Below are 16,114 nucleotides of genomic sequence, written 5' to 3'. Positions count from 1 at the left end.
GACGAATGAGGAACACAAATCTAGAGAGAGCTTTGAAAATCAATAAGAAGAAAGGGAGGCCGACGTGAAGATGTGACTAACTGTAATTTGGTCGGTGGGTGCCAGAGTGTTTTCTGGATAAGAGCATGGCAAGGCAGAGGACAACAGAGAAAGTGGTCCTTCTGGGTTTTTCTCTACTGAGAGCTTTATAGTACAGCTAAGCAGAGGTCATCTGTGTACAAAATGCAAAAGTCACCTGTGATCAAGTCTTTTTTCAGCATTGCATAGCACTCAGCACATTTCTGTGTCCTTGCCTGCTTATCTCTGCAGAATCCTAAGTGCTCTAATCTCCTTGTGTTGTTGAACACAGCCGCTTCATGATGCACACTTGAGGAGAGAGACGCTAAGCATTTAGAGACTGACCTGTGAATGTTCTGCAGGGAAATAATATAAAAATAGTTCAGAATCACTATAGAGAAATTGTAAGGTTTTAAAAAACCAACGTGAACTTTTGTTTCTGTCTAAACAAACAGCTCACAGCAGATAACTGAAGTGATCTTCCTGCTGTAGTCAGCTGGCGAGATACTGAGTTCTGGCATGTAGCAGTCACAGTCCATGAGTACCCTGGAGACCACGCAAATCCAGATGGCTTCTTGATTTATAGTATCGACCATTACATTCTAGGTTCGCAAACTTAAGTACACAGATCAGCACAGTGTGGAGTATAACTGGGCATTCTATCCATGCTAGCCGCCCCGTATTAGGACACATATCCAGTGGCAAGACTGCTCACCTTCATGTTCGATTGCACATTCAGTGGTGGAGCTGCCTACCACCATACCGAAATGTTCACCCAGTGGTACCTGCCTACCTCTGTCAAAAATGTGCCATGTTTTTTTTGAGCAACTATTTCTAAAAGCCAAAGTAACTAACAGCCCAGATATCCACTAACCGGGAAATGTCTAAGTTGTGTCAAAGTGATAATGGGACAGTGCCCAACATAAAAATGAAGAGTGACTGATACAAGAATGGAGATCACAGATATTATGTTGATCTACATGACAAGTTCAATGTTTACATTATGGTCCATTTTCTAGAAATTCCAGAAAAGAGAGCATGAATGTTGATAAGAATGGAAATAGTGATGAGCTTGATGGCTGGGTATGGATAGGGACAATTAGCTAAGGAGAGAGATACACATTCACATTCCTGTAACCTCCACAAAGACCAAGGCAAGGAAACTTCCAGTTCTGTCCCAAAGTCTTCTGTCTTGACAAGAAGAACTATGTGTCTGCTTTGTCTTTGTCTTACTTGATCATTAAATACAATTTGCATAAGTGTGCTGAAAACTCCAAGTTCTGGGCCAGCACGATGGCTCAGCAGGTAAAGGTACTAGCCACTGAGCCTGATGATCTGACTTTGATCCCCAGGTCCCACACTGTAGAAAGAGAGAACTATCTCAAGTTGTCCTCTGAACTCCATATGCACAAATGTGGCCCACACATATCTGTACATACACAACAGTATAATTAAAAACAGTATAATTAAAGATTCCAAGACTTAATTAAGCAGAACTTCTTTCTAAGGACAAGCCAACCCTTATTTTTGTGTCACTGACCAAAAGCATTGTCCACCAAGGACCTTGTGTAAGTGTTGCAGCTCTGAGGGGAAAGGAATCCTGCCAGTCAGGAGCCAAGCAGTACCACAAAGTCACGTCACACAACAAACCTCACACAGAGATTTTCCTGGGAGAGACCCAGAGGGTGGCTGTCTCTGCTTGAGCAAGAAGCAGCGAGGACCTGGGAGGGAGATTATATAGGACTTTGCGGGAGCAGAGTTTTCCAAGGTGGAGATTTCCAGGGTGTCGATTGGTGGGATTTCAAGGCTTGAGCTTGGAGTGGTTCAGGGATTGATGGGATGTCAAGCTCAGGGACTTGTAGATTTTCAAGCTCAGAAATTGGTGGGTTTTCACCAATTTCTGAGCTTGAGCTTTTCACTGTGTAGGACAGAAGTTGGCCAGCTGGATCTGGAGTAGGGCCAAGGTTTTTAAGACTGTTAAGGTGTTCTGTGGGTGAAGCCTGGTGGTTGGATGTTCTCAGGGGCAGCCTGGCCATTCACATGCCTCAAGTGACTCACACCTATGTTCTTTGAAATGTGTGGGACACCAAAGGCTTGGCAATCACATCTTTTTTTTTGAGAACTCTCAGGTGTGGCACCTGCTACCTGCGTGGACTGTGTTTTGTACGGGAGCAGTTGCTAGAATTCCTTGACTCTTTCCGATACACATCTTCTAGTAATGGATAACTTATAGAGAAGGAAGCTGAGTTGACGGCCTCATTTCCAAACATCTTTCAATACTGGATAACTTCTTAGGAAAGGAAGTTGGGTTGACAGACTCATTTCCTAAGTTTGGTCTTACGCCATATACCTTCCTTATACTCCTAAGCATTCACAGTGACTAGCCTGTAAAAGCGTTCACAAATCTCAGCATCTAGAATAGCCAGGCAGGACTGAAGGCAGTGAAACATGCAGTCCGGGCTTATCTCCACCACCGTCCTCCCTGTAGTGTGCACTCATGTGCATTTCTGATTTCCTTCCGGGGCTGCAGCCTTCCTGCGGGCAGCATGGATGTTGACTAAGCATTCAGATGTTTGTCAGCCCAATTGCTGCAGTAGCACTGAACTGTTGTGAATAATGGGCTCTTGTGTTTTCTCTATATCAGTGTCCAGATGCTTCTCATTTTCTGGACCAACTCTCATCTTTGCCCAGATACCCCACTAGTTAGCAAATATTGGGAAGACTGAGCCACAGTCTTGACCTGCATAGAGTCAGTCTGAGCAAAACAGACACATAGTCATGAATTCACTGCCATGACAGAGGGAGGAACTGAACTCTGTAAGTATGCGGGAGGCTGGTGATGATATGTGAAGTCTCAGCCCAAGACAACATCAGTGGAGGACTTCCTCCTGCATGGGGAGGATGTCTCCGGACAGCGACTTAATCACAGATTTCTAAGCTGCCATGCGGGTCCTACATCACAGCAGGCTGGTCTCCTAGTCCAGTACCCGTCTGCTCAACAAGGAGACACCAATAACTTGCTTTAAAGGGGTGGGAGAATTGGGTGCACAGGATAGTAAAGAGGGACAGCAGGCTCTCTGGCCAGTGTCTGGCAACGACCAGAGGTGGAACCTAGTAGAGGCACCATGAGTTTCTGACATCAGGTATGTAACAGAGAAATTCTTTGGTGCACAAAACTATGTGACACAATTCACAAGGACAAAAGCACAGTCCCCAAAGAGAAATTTGGAGCTTGAATACGTTGCTTTAGTCCAAAGAGATTATCAAAGAGTGCTAAGCAGGAAATTTCTGGAAATTATGTCAGTATCCTAACATTTTCTAGTATAATTTTAATATTTCTGTTTGAGAAACGAAGTAAATGAGTCAGATGCTTGCTGACTCTTTGTTCATCGCATGTTTATGGGTTTCCTAAGTACCAGTGACTGAAGGTCAGGTCTGTTTGACTTTAACACCAGTTTCTTGCCCCCATGAGGTCCTTGTTCCTGGCAGAGTAAAAAAACTGCAGGCAACAGTATCTACAGCTAGAAAGACTTTAGTTGGTACCGGGCATTTGCTGGCCAGGGCAGCTTTAACAGTAAAATTACTGCTTTTCCCCACAAATAATTCTCCAGAGTTATTATAATAATGTGAAGCCAACTAGAAATGGTCTCTTCTTTTCTTTTATAACCATAAATCTTGCATTGGGGTGGTACCTACATGAATACAATTTAGCCGAATAGTCACACTTTGCATTTGAATGGATGTCATGAAAATAAATGTTACATTAAAACTGGACAGCACTTACGGAGATTTAATAATTCATCTCATTGTCACTGCAAATAAATGAACCAAAGCCCCTTTTATGCAGTTGTTAAAATATGCTGGATAATGATCCATTCATGTTTAATATTGCTAATAAATTTGAAAGTTTCACATTTTTACTGATAAACATTTCCTTGAAATGCAGTGTAGGAGGACAGATGGTTAAAGTTAAGTACTTTATAAATGAGAATTGTAGATAGTGATGCGATTAGCAACAGTGCTGTGTCAAGAGCCGTCTACCGCTTACCTGCGCTCCTTCCAGCGCTCAGCAGTGGGTTTCGTATTTCACTTTTATGTGCGCCAAATTGCACATGATTGTAGGGGGGAACTAGCATGCTAATAGAGTAATGATAGCAGTAAATATTGTGCTTTTTCTTGTTGACTTAAATTACACATTTTCAATATCTCAGGAAAATCTTATTAGTCTAATTTAATATGTTGAAATATTTTACCTATAAAATTTATGAGTAGAAGAAATACTTAAATCTCTAAACACACAAATGCACATATACAGACATCCGGGCATGCATGCAGTGTCATATTGGGTAATCCAGGCAGTTTGAGGTGGAAATTAGTTTTATTCAATGGGAGCTATACCGTTTTAGTGTTCATATCTGCACAGGCTTTAATAAAATACTGAGTGTAGCTCAGGAGTACAATTTTTTGAGTACAAAGAATTCTCTCATTTTTAGTGAATTTTCTCTAAAGTTTACACTTGGTAAATTGGGAGAAATCAATTCATATCTTATAAATAATGTCCCCAGAATCTTCCTTACAGGACCGTAGCACGCTGGGATGTGTTTTTGTGTTGAAAGCTGTGCTGTGTTTGGTCGCAACAACAGCGCCTTAGTGTTGTGACCTTGGCTCCCCTCTGTGTTGACTGAAATGTAGGATTTTCTGACTTTTATTTCATGTCAGTGGTAGACATTACGTCTCATTCTCTTTTCCCATGAAGATTCCAGAAGCTTATTTCATTAGAGACCCCCATACGTTCCTCCTTACAAAGGACTTTATTAAGGTACCTGTGTTGTATTTGGTGCTAAAGGTGTTTTTGGTCTTTAACTGCATGCTTGGGTGCACAGATTACTGTTCCTACATTTAACCCAGCTTCTGGTGCTGAGAACAGCGCTGTGTTTAACGGAAGCATGAGTAGAAGAAGTGAAGCTTGTCCACAAATGCTAACGCTTGCGGGGTTCTGTGCCCTGAGAAAGGAGCACGCCTGGAATTTTCTGGACTCTTTATGGCTGACCTGAGCTTCACTTTCACTGACACATACTGATTATGACAGTCACCTCTTTGCCCTGCAGGCCATGGAAGCACAGATACGGAACTTGGGACAGACGCCATCTCAGCTGCTCATTGAGCCCCATCCGCCTAGGAGCTCGGCCATGCACCTGGTAAGGCCGCAACCGTGGAGCGATCTTTCTTTTCTTTGTAGCCAGGCAGAAAGCAAGTGAAATGCTATTTCAGTAATATTTTTCAAAGGCTTCTCAGTTTTCTATTGACTCCAAGGCTCAAGGGCATGCCCGAAGAATGTGTAATTTCTACTCTTCAGCCCTGCTTACTAAGCGAGCCCGATCTTGGGCTCACAAAGGGAGCATCCGCTTCTCCATAAGCCTATTAGTGTACACACAGGTACACACAGACTGGCCTCCACATTAAATTAGATCTGTAAAACACCACACAGTATAGACAAGCCAGCAGGAGCCTAGTTCATTTTAAGAAAAGTGAGTGATTTTAAAGGCAGTTTGTGACTCCTGCAGAGAGGCTGTGGGACAAAACAAGCTGGTTACAAGTAAAGGCTCCAGAGTCAGATGTGGGCCAAACACCATTTCTGCCACTAACCAGCGAGTTTCTGGGGATAAGGCCTAAGCACTGTGTGTTGGCATGTCAGCATCTGGAGCATGGAGTCTCCCTGCACTGACAATCCAAGGCCTGCTTCGGAATCTCCTTTATGCCAGCCCTGTGATGTAAATCCCCAGTAGATGCTAGCTGGCCTCATCAACAGCTGATCATGTTAGACCTTTAGTCCTACTTTGCAAGGAAAGAATTGTATGCTTTATTTGAAAATTTAAAGATCCATTCTCATAACAAAAGCAGTCCCTTGCCAGTGTATCAGCAAATAGCAAAATTTCCCTTTTTATTTAATTCAGTGAAGGCAAAAATTTGCTGAGATGCTTTCAATGTATTTTTTAATGATCTTTCACTTTTTTCTGGCAAAAGTTCAACAAATGTTTCAAGACAGAAACAGTTGGAAATGAGTTCTTAGATCATCTCCACCATCTTGGAGAAAATCCTTTCCCCTCAGTGGAGGGAAGAGCTGAGATAGGATGGCTAAGGGTGTGTGTTGGCAAGACTGAAAGCTAATATTTCTCTGAAGGAAAGAGTGTATACTCCCTTCATTTACTTCACGCACTTTTGAACCCTCCATGTGTCAGATGACTAAGCAGTGAGGCGAAGCATCAGGTGTGTCCTCCATAGCGTCCAGAAGCAAGCAGTCCACACCTGGAGAAACCGAGCTGCACACTTGCTTTAACCCTTTCTGCAGCAGTCATCTGCATAGTTTCAGTCCTGTGGACACAGTGTGTGTCTTTTGATTGCACCTGCTCATCCTGTGTAATAAAACAGAAAGGTTTGCAGAGAACACAGGCCGTTCCCAGATGGTTCTCAGCCATGGTACAGACAGGGATGTAGGCTTAGGGGACCAAGCTCCACACTGCCCAAAAGAGTGTCTTACACCTTCTTGTATGACATGGCTTGATGGCAGAGTTTTATTCCACATTACTTTTCTGTTTTTAATGATTGTGATGATGATAATGCGATGGTGGTAATTATCCTGGGGGAATGCCCAGTTAGAACTCATTACCTTCCTACAAGGAATTATCAGATGCCAAATTGGCATGGAGCTGTTAAAAGAAAATGAGCTTTCTAAACTCGTGATCCGTAGAGAAAATCCTCGAATATGTATGAAAGCCGAGTAGAAATTATTTTCAGCATCCTTATTTTATGTTTTGTAGAATAAAATTTATAGTGCTCTATAGTGCTTATAGTATCTGCTGTCAACTCAGATGCTAGATGTTTAAGAAGGAAAGCTCAAAAAAAAAAAAATAAAATAAAAAGCATTGGCCCACAATAAACTGAACTTCTATGGGAGAGAAGACACAAGCCCTGTATAGTAGGGTCAGCACCAGAGCCCAGATACACCAAGATTCTGACCAGAGCACGAGACTGCCCTGCAGCTGGTTGTGTTTCAGTTGTTTATGCTGTGCCTACATTAGCCCAAGCAAGAAGACAGTTATGAACTAATCACTTTATATTTTATGCTAACAACGTCAGCCACTGATTAACTAATGTCCCATCAGACTGATTTTTTTTTAACCTCCTTGAACTCTTATGCTCCATCTTGTGGCTATATCTGTGAGCTAACGGTCCATATGGCGATCTAGCCACATACAAGTTGAGACTGACTCTTAGCAACAGAGTGTGCTGCCTCAGGGACTTCATAGGCTCTGTTCCCTTTGCAGTGGGCCTTCTTCAGGTGACGCTGCTCTATCTGGGGTGCCCTGGCCAGGGAGACAGTTCAGATGGCTTAGAGCTCCTGCCTCTTATCATGCTAGCCTTGTCTGTGAGCACCTCCTATCTCCAGACCTTCCACTAACCGAGTTATCCTTTCTGTTTCCTTCTGTCTCTTCCCTTTCTACTCAACAGTGTTTCCTTCCACAGAGCCCACTCATGTTTAAGGATCAGATGCAGCAGGATGTGATAATGGTGCTGAAGTTTCCATCCAATTCTCCTGTGACCCACGTGGCTGCCAACACCCTGCCCCACCTGACCATCCCTGCAGTGGTGACTGTGACCTGCAGTCGACTGTTTGCAGTGAACAGGTGGCACAATACAGTTGGTACGTGGGCCTCAGTCCTAGCTGCAGAGCTAACAGCAAGGAAGGTGTTGGGGAGCTCACATGTCATTACATACAGAGAGTAGCAGACAGTGTTGTAAAGCTCATCCTGCCCACTCCTACAGCCCATGCCAATGCCTTGGGCTTGGCACTGCTCTTCCACAGCACCCCAACAGGCTCCCAAACACAGTGAGTGTGTCTGGATTTTGTAGACAAGAACATCAAGCCATCCTCCTTCATTGCCCTTAGTTTGTTTAACAAATATTTGAATGCCTATTATGTATCAAATAGTCCTAGGGATTGAGCACGAAACAAGAAAAATAGCACCCCTAGCTTTGTAGAGCTTGCTCTGTGAGAAAATTCAAACAATAAATGTCCACTGATCTCACATGTGTTTGTCCCACATTCATTCCTGAGAGCTCCAGCCGGCACATCTTGAAGTGATATAATATCATCACAAACATTTAGACATATTGATCCTTATTTAACCAGGGTAGACATGGATGTGACCAAATGATTTAGTTGGCCCAGTTCAGCACTTAAAGCTTCCTGCAAAGCCCCAGGACTGAAAAGATGAGCCCCGCTGATCTAACCTGGATCTTTCTATTCCACTGATGTCTACCTCACGCTGAAAGGGCGGTGATTTATATCACACTTTCCCTGCATAAGTTTATATGTGGCTGGCCCTGGCTTATGGTTATTGCTGATATTATCAACAGGGGGTGGCGCAGCTTCTGCTGGCCCAGGAGTGTACAGCAGACGTCTTATGGGAAAATAAGACTTCATTGTTCATAGGTCTTTGGCCTCTAGGAATGTTTTTCATTAAGAAAAAGAACTATAAAGGTCTCAATTATTAAATTGTTCAAGAATATTATGTATAGTTATTTTATAACCACATGTGAAAATATGACAGATTAACTCAGTCAGACCCCAGATGTCAGTCTTGAAAGTAGCTTTAGTGGGATGAAGGTTTTAGGTATAACTTGAATTGACTAGTCATGTTATTGGGAAAGGCCCCTTGTAAGAAAATCCAGCTCCTATCTGGCCTCATGCCATGGAAGCCCATCCTTGTTTTGTATTCCAGGCCCACTGGTTACATTGTAAGAAATGTTGTGATGCTCGTTTATTTAATTTACCATACTTCTTGGCTTTCTACATCTCAAGGAAAAAACTAAAGTCCCTGCTGTGGTGACATTTTAGGACTTCTTAATGAAATCACAAGATGAAACTGAGTCAGCACAAACTTTAAACAAATACAAGTTTAAGTAAACATCATAAAACAGCACTTGTTAGGAAGTGCTTTTCAGGTAATAAGGCGGTTTTCTATGCTTACTTCCTCAGGCCTCAGAGGAGCCCCAGGGTACTCCTTGGATCAAGCACATCATCTTCCCATTGAGATGGACCCATTAATTGGTATGCTAATATATTCATTACTTACTACGGCTGTGGTAAAGCACATGACGAAGGGAGGGGTTTATTTTGACTTATGGTTCCAGAGCAAGAGTCCCTCAAGACTTGGAAGCATTGTAGCAAGCAGGCAGAGCAGAAAAGTGAGGGCTCACATCTTCACCCAAACACAAAGCAGAGAAAGCAAATAGGAAGTGAGTGAGGCTGGAAATCCTCAAAGCCAGTCCAACAAGGCTCCTAGAGGTTCCATAACCTCCACAAACCAGTTGGGGACCAAGTATTCAAATACCTGAGCCTAGGGCAGTCATTGCTCATTGAAACCACAGCAGCTAACAAAGATGTATTTTAAAATCTTAGTGGTCTGTGCATGCTCACCTTCTTGTTTGTCTCAAAATACAGCTAAGATAATAAAACATATCAACATGAAAATAATATCAAACTGCCACAAAGGGCTTTGCCAACCTACATATGCAACCAAGAAAACTTGGCTATTAAACCAGTTATTTATGACATTTTCTTGATGTTTTAGGAGGTCATGTAAGTTAATTATTAAAAAAGCAAATACACAGTGCCCTTTGTTTGGGCCTACAATATTCTTAACAACTTATATTATTTAAGGTAAAGAGATTCAAAGAAATTGTTAAGGGAAATAATACTGAAAAAAAATCTTCTATAAAAATTACTATTCAATGGGCTAAGCTTATTTTTTAACGTAAAGACACCTGAATTGCAAACTCCTGAGCTACAACTACTTATCCTCATATGGTCCATAGGCATGCTGTACCTCTTGTTTTTGTATCTGTCAGGTGGCCTATGCTGATGTTTATTCTCCTAACTTGCGGAATCATTTAGAAAATTAAACTAAAAGAAACCTTGAAATGCTATCAAAAGTTGCTCAGATATGTATAAGCAGTGGCATCCTGTTCTTCCATTGATTCAGCTTTTATTTTGATCTAACAGACATGTCTTGGCTTTTTCTTATTCTCACTCCCAACAAAGACAGTATTTTCATACCTTACAAAGAAACAAGGTTTAGGACTAAGAGTACTTCTGAGTCTATCCTTGTTGTCTTCCTGTCCACCAGACACTGACAGTGAAATAGGTAGCTAGTGTGTGACCATGGGACAACCAACAGCTCTGCTCTCAGGACCCAGGCACCAGTTCTGTGATTTTCCAGCAGCTTGGGACTTTTGGCTTATTCTCCCCCTAACAATGTTTCTAAATGTCAACTCTCTCACTGCTTACCTTAACTGAGTAATTATTTCACAGCTTTGGTAGATAATCTACAAACAGTAGCACTGTGATTCAGTTGGCATTAGAGCCTAGTGGTGGTGACCTTCCACATCTGCCCTTCGTGTTTAAGAATTCAGGAAGGGATTTTGCCTGAAAGGATGGCGCAGTGTAAGGGACAGGCTGGCATCCAGACAGGCACTGGGGAAATCATAGATGTCTCTGAGTTCCTGGCTATATTCAGATTTACTCCCAAAGCTGCGCGCTGATTCTTTGCCTGTCTCTCTGCCCCCCATCGCTTTCCCATCTCTTTTATTGGTCTCCTCCCCTGCCAGCCATGCTGTAAAGGCCTTGTGTTTGTTGACAACCCAGGTCTTTAAAGCTACTGACCTGAAGCTCCCTGTGGACTTCCCACATCACACCAGCAGCCCTCTGCCAGCTTTTCACGTGGATTGAAATGTGCCATGGGGAAGTGACAGATGAAGCAAACATTAACATACTTTTGCATTGTGTATAAGATTTACCTCCACCTGGTTCTTATTAGACATTAATGAACCAGAGCATAGCATACACGTATAGAACTAAATGCATCTAAGTATTTCTAATATGTTTTAAATTCATTGTCTTGGATTCCTTATCGGTTCTCATTTGTTGATGGAAGAACTGAGGTTGCTGACATAGTTTTTATGTGTATGATATAGCTTGTAAATAATTGCTACTAAGGAAATGTATCTTCCTAGAGGGAAAAAATGTCTAAATCTTAATAGTTTTGCATCACTGAAAGCCCATTGCTACATCACAACCTATTTTAATAGCTGAAGCACAAGCTATTTTCCTTCCATGGGGGCATGCTGAAAATCTTCGGGTTGTTTTTAGCAAATAATTCTGGTGTGAACAAGCGGCAGATCACAGACCTCGTGGACCAGAGCATCCAGATCAACGCCCACTGCTTTGTGGTCACAGCAGATAATCGCTACATCCTCATCTGTGGATTTTGGGATAAGAGTTTCAGAGTTTACTCTACAGAAACAGGTAATCTTCACAACAAGGGTTTATTCTCAGTGCTGAGGAGATGATGGAAGCATGAGGACCAATCCAGCAACCACACAAAAGCCTGTACACATACCCATAACCTTAGCACTGAACAGTTAGACACAGGAAGATCCCTGGAATTCTCACAAGCCAGTCTAGCTGAATTGGCAAGCTCTCCACTCACATGGCACACACATGCCCACACAAACACATATATGTACCACACATGCACTCACAGAAAGTGTATGCTCTCTAATGTGACGTCACGAAAGTAGAGATTCCATGCTGTACCAGCTCCAGGTGGTCAAGTCCTGGTGACCGCACTGTAAGCTAATCAGCTAGTTCTGCCTCAGAAAGGAACTACTGCTTCAGCTCACTGCTGACCTGAGTTTATGCCTCAGTGAAGCTGCCTGCCCCTCCCCACATCCATACTCAGGATAAAAAGTGAAACTCTCCATTGCCATGTCCAAATTCCGAAGAAAAAAATCATGATCATCTCATTTTATAAGACCTTTTCTTTAAAATCACCTGTGAGTAGACTGGAATTATCTTGTAAATTTGACAGTCTGTGGATTCTTTTCACGAGTAGTAAAATAAAATTAATTCCACTTTCATAAAGACAATGGGTCTCAGTGACATGACTGTCATTCTGTGCTGCAGGGAAACTGACGCAGATTGTATTTGGCCATTGGGATGTGGTCACATGCCTGGCCAGGTCCGAGTCCTATATCGGTGGAGACTGCTACATTGTGTCTGGATCTCGGGACGCCACCTTGCTTCTCTGGTACTGGAGTGGGAGGCACCATATTATAGGAGACAACCCCAACAGCAGTAAGTATTTCCCATGACGGTGCTCTCAGAAAACACAGGACTTCAATGTGCTCTACTCTTCTAGTTCCCTCATTTTTACAGAAATTAAAACATGAAAACTTCAGTGGCAAAAATAAATTGTAAAACTGAACCCTTACCGAGACCTTTGGCCTGGGGAGAATCACCTGGTTTTCTCCTGATGGTCACTCACTGATCCCCTCAGCTGCTGTCCGAAACACTTAGATGTCTCTGTGCTTCAGAAATATTACCTAGGCTGTTAAATCTCAGGGTTTCTCTCAACTAAGTATAATCTCTGCCTTCTTTAAAGTTCAGTAAGCTTGTATCGGTGCCTCAGTTAAGTGGATGGCTGCTTTCTTCCGTGTCAGTCACCTGGGATGATCTCTCCAGTACTTCTGCTGATGAATGCCTCTAAAGAAGCTCTGTGTAAGGAGACAAGGCAGTGCTTGCTAGAAGTGTGCCCTTCCTGGAAGGCTCTGAGAATTGCACAAACATACAGGCCAGCACTTCCACCAGCAGTTTTCAGAGTTCTATTTCTGAGGATTCAACTTACATAGTCCAGAGGATGCCATCATTGGGCAATCCTGAGCAACTGTGGGTCCTAGGTTATCACTGTGGTACATACGAGAGGTTTTCAGCAAATGTTATGAAGTGACTGAAATGCTAGACAAAATATGACCGAGAAATAATGACCACTTTTAATTACCAAACTGTCAGTGGTTCGAATGTGTTTCTTGTATAATATGAAATAATTTCTGTGAAGTGTTCAATGTGGCAAGTGGTTAGGCCAGGCTAATCCAAGCTGTGATAAGTATGTCAGTCACACCTTAAACATGGGTTGGAGAATAGTAACAGCATATCTAAGAATGGTGTATAAACAGAGCACAGAAGCAGCTGGGCCAGAGATGGGGACTGAGATGGCTGGGGGTAGAAATGGCTAAAATGGAGGCAGTTAGGGATGGAGATGGTTAAGGGTGGAAGACCTGGGTGGAGATGGTTAAAGACAGAAATATCTGTGAGTAGTGAGAATGGCCTTTAAATCCCACACATCTTCCAGCTCCTGTGTGTTCTATCTGGAATGCACAAAATAGGAGATGTCTGTTAATGGGCAGGAACCAAGTCTGTATCATATAATACAGAAATGTATGCACTGAAGAAGTCGCTTGGACAGTGCGCTCGAGTGCCAAATGATGTGTGAAGTTTATTCTCGATGTTCATAGCTAGAGTTTGAAGTGTATTGTGAGGTGATGCTTATCCCTTGGTGTGGGGTGAGGAGAATGTGGAAAATGAAGGCCTCTAGCCTATATTGGAGTAGGGTATGACAATGACTCAAGGGTTGTCTAACCTGTTCAGATACTGTATTTCCAATTCTACGTTTTCAGTAACCATTTTTTATAAATTTGAACACGCTAATGTCCTTATGTTCACTTCTAACCCCACCCATCTCATCTGTAGCAGGGCTCTGTGTGTCTAGGGTGGGGAGCTGCCATTCCACAGATGGAGTGCTAATACATGTGTTAGATCCGGGCACGCCACGCCATCTTACATTTCCAAATGTCCTTTATCTCTGTATTACTGTAGCACTCCTTAAAATGTCGAAGCAGCGGAGCTTTGTGTCATCTTGCATATACATTGACAAAAATTAGGCATTATAAGATAAAAGAATTTTGAAAGTATTACATACCTACTTAACTAACCTCCTCTAAACTAAACTCAGAAGGGATCATACAGAAAGGGAATCCATAGGGCCAGAGAGATGGACTAGAGGACCCAAGTTTTGATTCCCAGTACCTCCGGAGGCTCACATTACCTGTAACTCCAGTTCCAGGGTAATCTGATGCCTCTGACTTCTATGGGCACCTTCACTCACATGTATGTACCCTACACAGGTTCACATATACATACTTAAAAAAAAACTCTTCTAAAGGGGAATTTATATCTTAAAAGCTACCATCTGATAACAAAGATGAGATATTTTAGTTACATATTATTATTAGGTATTTTGGAAGACAATACTAAATTAGATTAACTGTATGTGTTGGCTATACTATGATTTATATGATGCCTTTAACCCTAAAGATGATGAGTACTCATCCATGAGTTAAATCTAACACTAGCTACAACAGTTAAGTCCTTGGTAACAGATGCTGTGTAAATACTTAATGTTTATGTGAATCAATAAAAATGAATGAATTAGTATAATATTTTTTGAAAGCAGTATTTTCAGAGGCAAGGTTTTACTATGTGGCCCTGGCTAGCCTAAAATTCCCTATGTAGACCAGGCTGACCTCATATTCAGGGCAATCCACCTGCTCTTGTCTCCCTAATGTTCAGATTAATGGCATGCACCATCACACCCTGCTTTAAAAAGCAGAACTTTATTTTAGCCTTAAATAAGGATAAGCTTATCCTTAAAAAAATCATGATTATCAATATGTATTTTTCAATATTGCTTTCATATATAAGGTTTTTTTAAATAAAAAACTTTGTCATCATTGTAAACCCACAAACTTCCATAAAGTACACTCTGCAGCCCTCCGTCTGACATGGAATGTGGGCATGGCTGTGTTTCCCTTTGTCCCCAGCAGAGGAAATGGTTGTTCTTCTAGAAAGAGCAGGAGAAGCAGATGCAGTATGGGTAGAGCAGGCGATACATGCTTTTGTCCCTGGGACTCTGAGCAGCAGCTGTGAGTAACAGACAGCAGGAGCCCCAGCCTTCACAAGTTAAGTCCTGCCTCCTGAGTGTCTAAGCACACAGTACTTCCATGACTCAGTAGCTCTTTCAAGGAACATTAATTCCACCAGTACATGGACATGCGCACAGAACTTCACATCCTGGGTATGGATGCATTATATGGATTTTTTTAACTTTCTGCCAAATGGATAATCACAAGAGTAAAATCTTTAAATAGGCAATAATATTTAATATTCACTCAATTTGGTAGATTTAGGCCCTTTGCCACAACAGTCCTCCCCCACAAGATACCTGTGCTGACTGAGGCAACTGAATCAATACGTGTTTTTAAAGGCAGCCACGGCACTCAATACATAGACTGCCAGACCTGTGCAGTGCCAAAGACAGGCAGTCATTGTCATCAAAAACTGGCAATGTGAAAGAAAGGTGTTTTTGTTTGTATGTTTGTTTGTTTTCTGTCCAGCTTAATCTAATCTAGCTACCAAGTAACAGGTCAGAGGACCAAGCTGTATATGTTTTCAGTCTCAAAAGACATTGCTGCTCAATAGGAAAGGAATAGTTAAGCTTAAATTGGTAACAGTGTGTGACATAATGCCCTTAGATTTATAGGGTATATATAGTAACCTAGACTTGAATGGGAACCCCTAGCCTGGGACAGTGTTGCCCAGGAGATACTAATTAGCCTACTCTAAAGGTGGAATCATTTTGTGTGGCAGAGAGACCAAACCAGACTCATTCATCAAACCAGAATCCTGGAATGAGGGTTTGTATCTGACTTTATGTAAACTGACCATGAAATCAAAGGGCCTTAATATACTTGTTTCTTTTGTACTGTTGGCACTACATGACAATGGATACCTCTCTTTCACAAAGAATAATAAGTAATGTTTGTAGATTTTTAGGCAGGTGTAAAGAAATGTTAGTTTGGTTGTATTAAATATATTGTTGTGACTGATTTAGACATCTCAAAGTCTCATACTGTCTTTTTCTAATTACAATTTTTTTTACCATTTTTGTGACTGTATCACAGAGACAATAGAAATTTGCAAACAGATTATGACACAATTTCAGACTATAAAGGAGCAGGCTACCTGCTCATGCTGCAAGTCGAATGGTCCTGTTCATTAGTTCATTTTATATTGATGATACGATTGTTATTCTTTCAC

At 42.0% G+C, this 16,114-nt stretch overlaps 1 protein-coding gene across 3 annotated transcripts in view; it reads left to right on the top strand.

Moving 5' to 3' along the window:
• The window catches only part of Nbea (neurobeachin), a 525,499-nt gene that overhangs the window by 495,765 nt on the left and 13,620 nt on the right, over positions 1–16,114 (top strand). For all 3 annotated transcript variants that reach the window (XM_060378339.1, XM_060378338.1, XM_060378340.1), the window contains 5 exons: positions 5,166–5,255; positions 7,567–7,759; positions 9,098–9,169; positions 11,270–11,425; positions 12,086–12,256. In XM_060378339.1, the coding sequence (XP_060234322.1) occupies positions 5,166–5,255; positions 7,567–7,759; positions 9,098–9,169; positions 11,270–11,425; positions 12,086–12,256 (682 nt within the window). The remainder of the gene's footprint in view (positions 1–5,165; positions 5,256–7,566; positions 7,760–9,097; positions 9,170–11,269; positions 11,426–12,085; positions 12,257–16,114) is intronic.

Source organism: Meriones unguiculatus, chromosome 2, assembly GCF_030254825.1.
Source record: "Meriones unguiculatus strain TT.TT164.6M chromosome 2, Bangor_MerUng_6.1, whole genome shotgun sequence".
Taxonomy (NCBI): domain Eukaryota; kingdom Metazoa; phylum Chordata; class Mammalia; order Rodentia; family Muridae; genus Meriones; species Meriones unguiculatus.
This window is presented reverse-complemented; position numbering and strand designations above follow the sequence as displayed.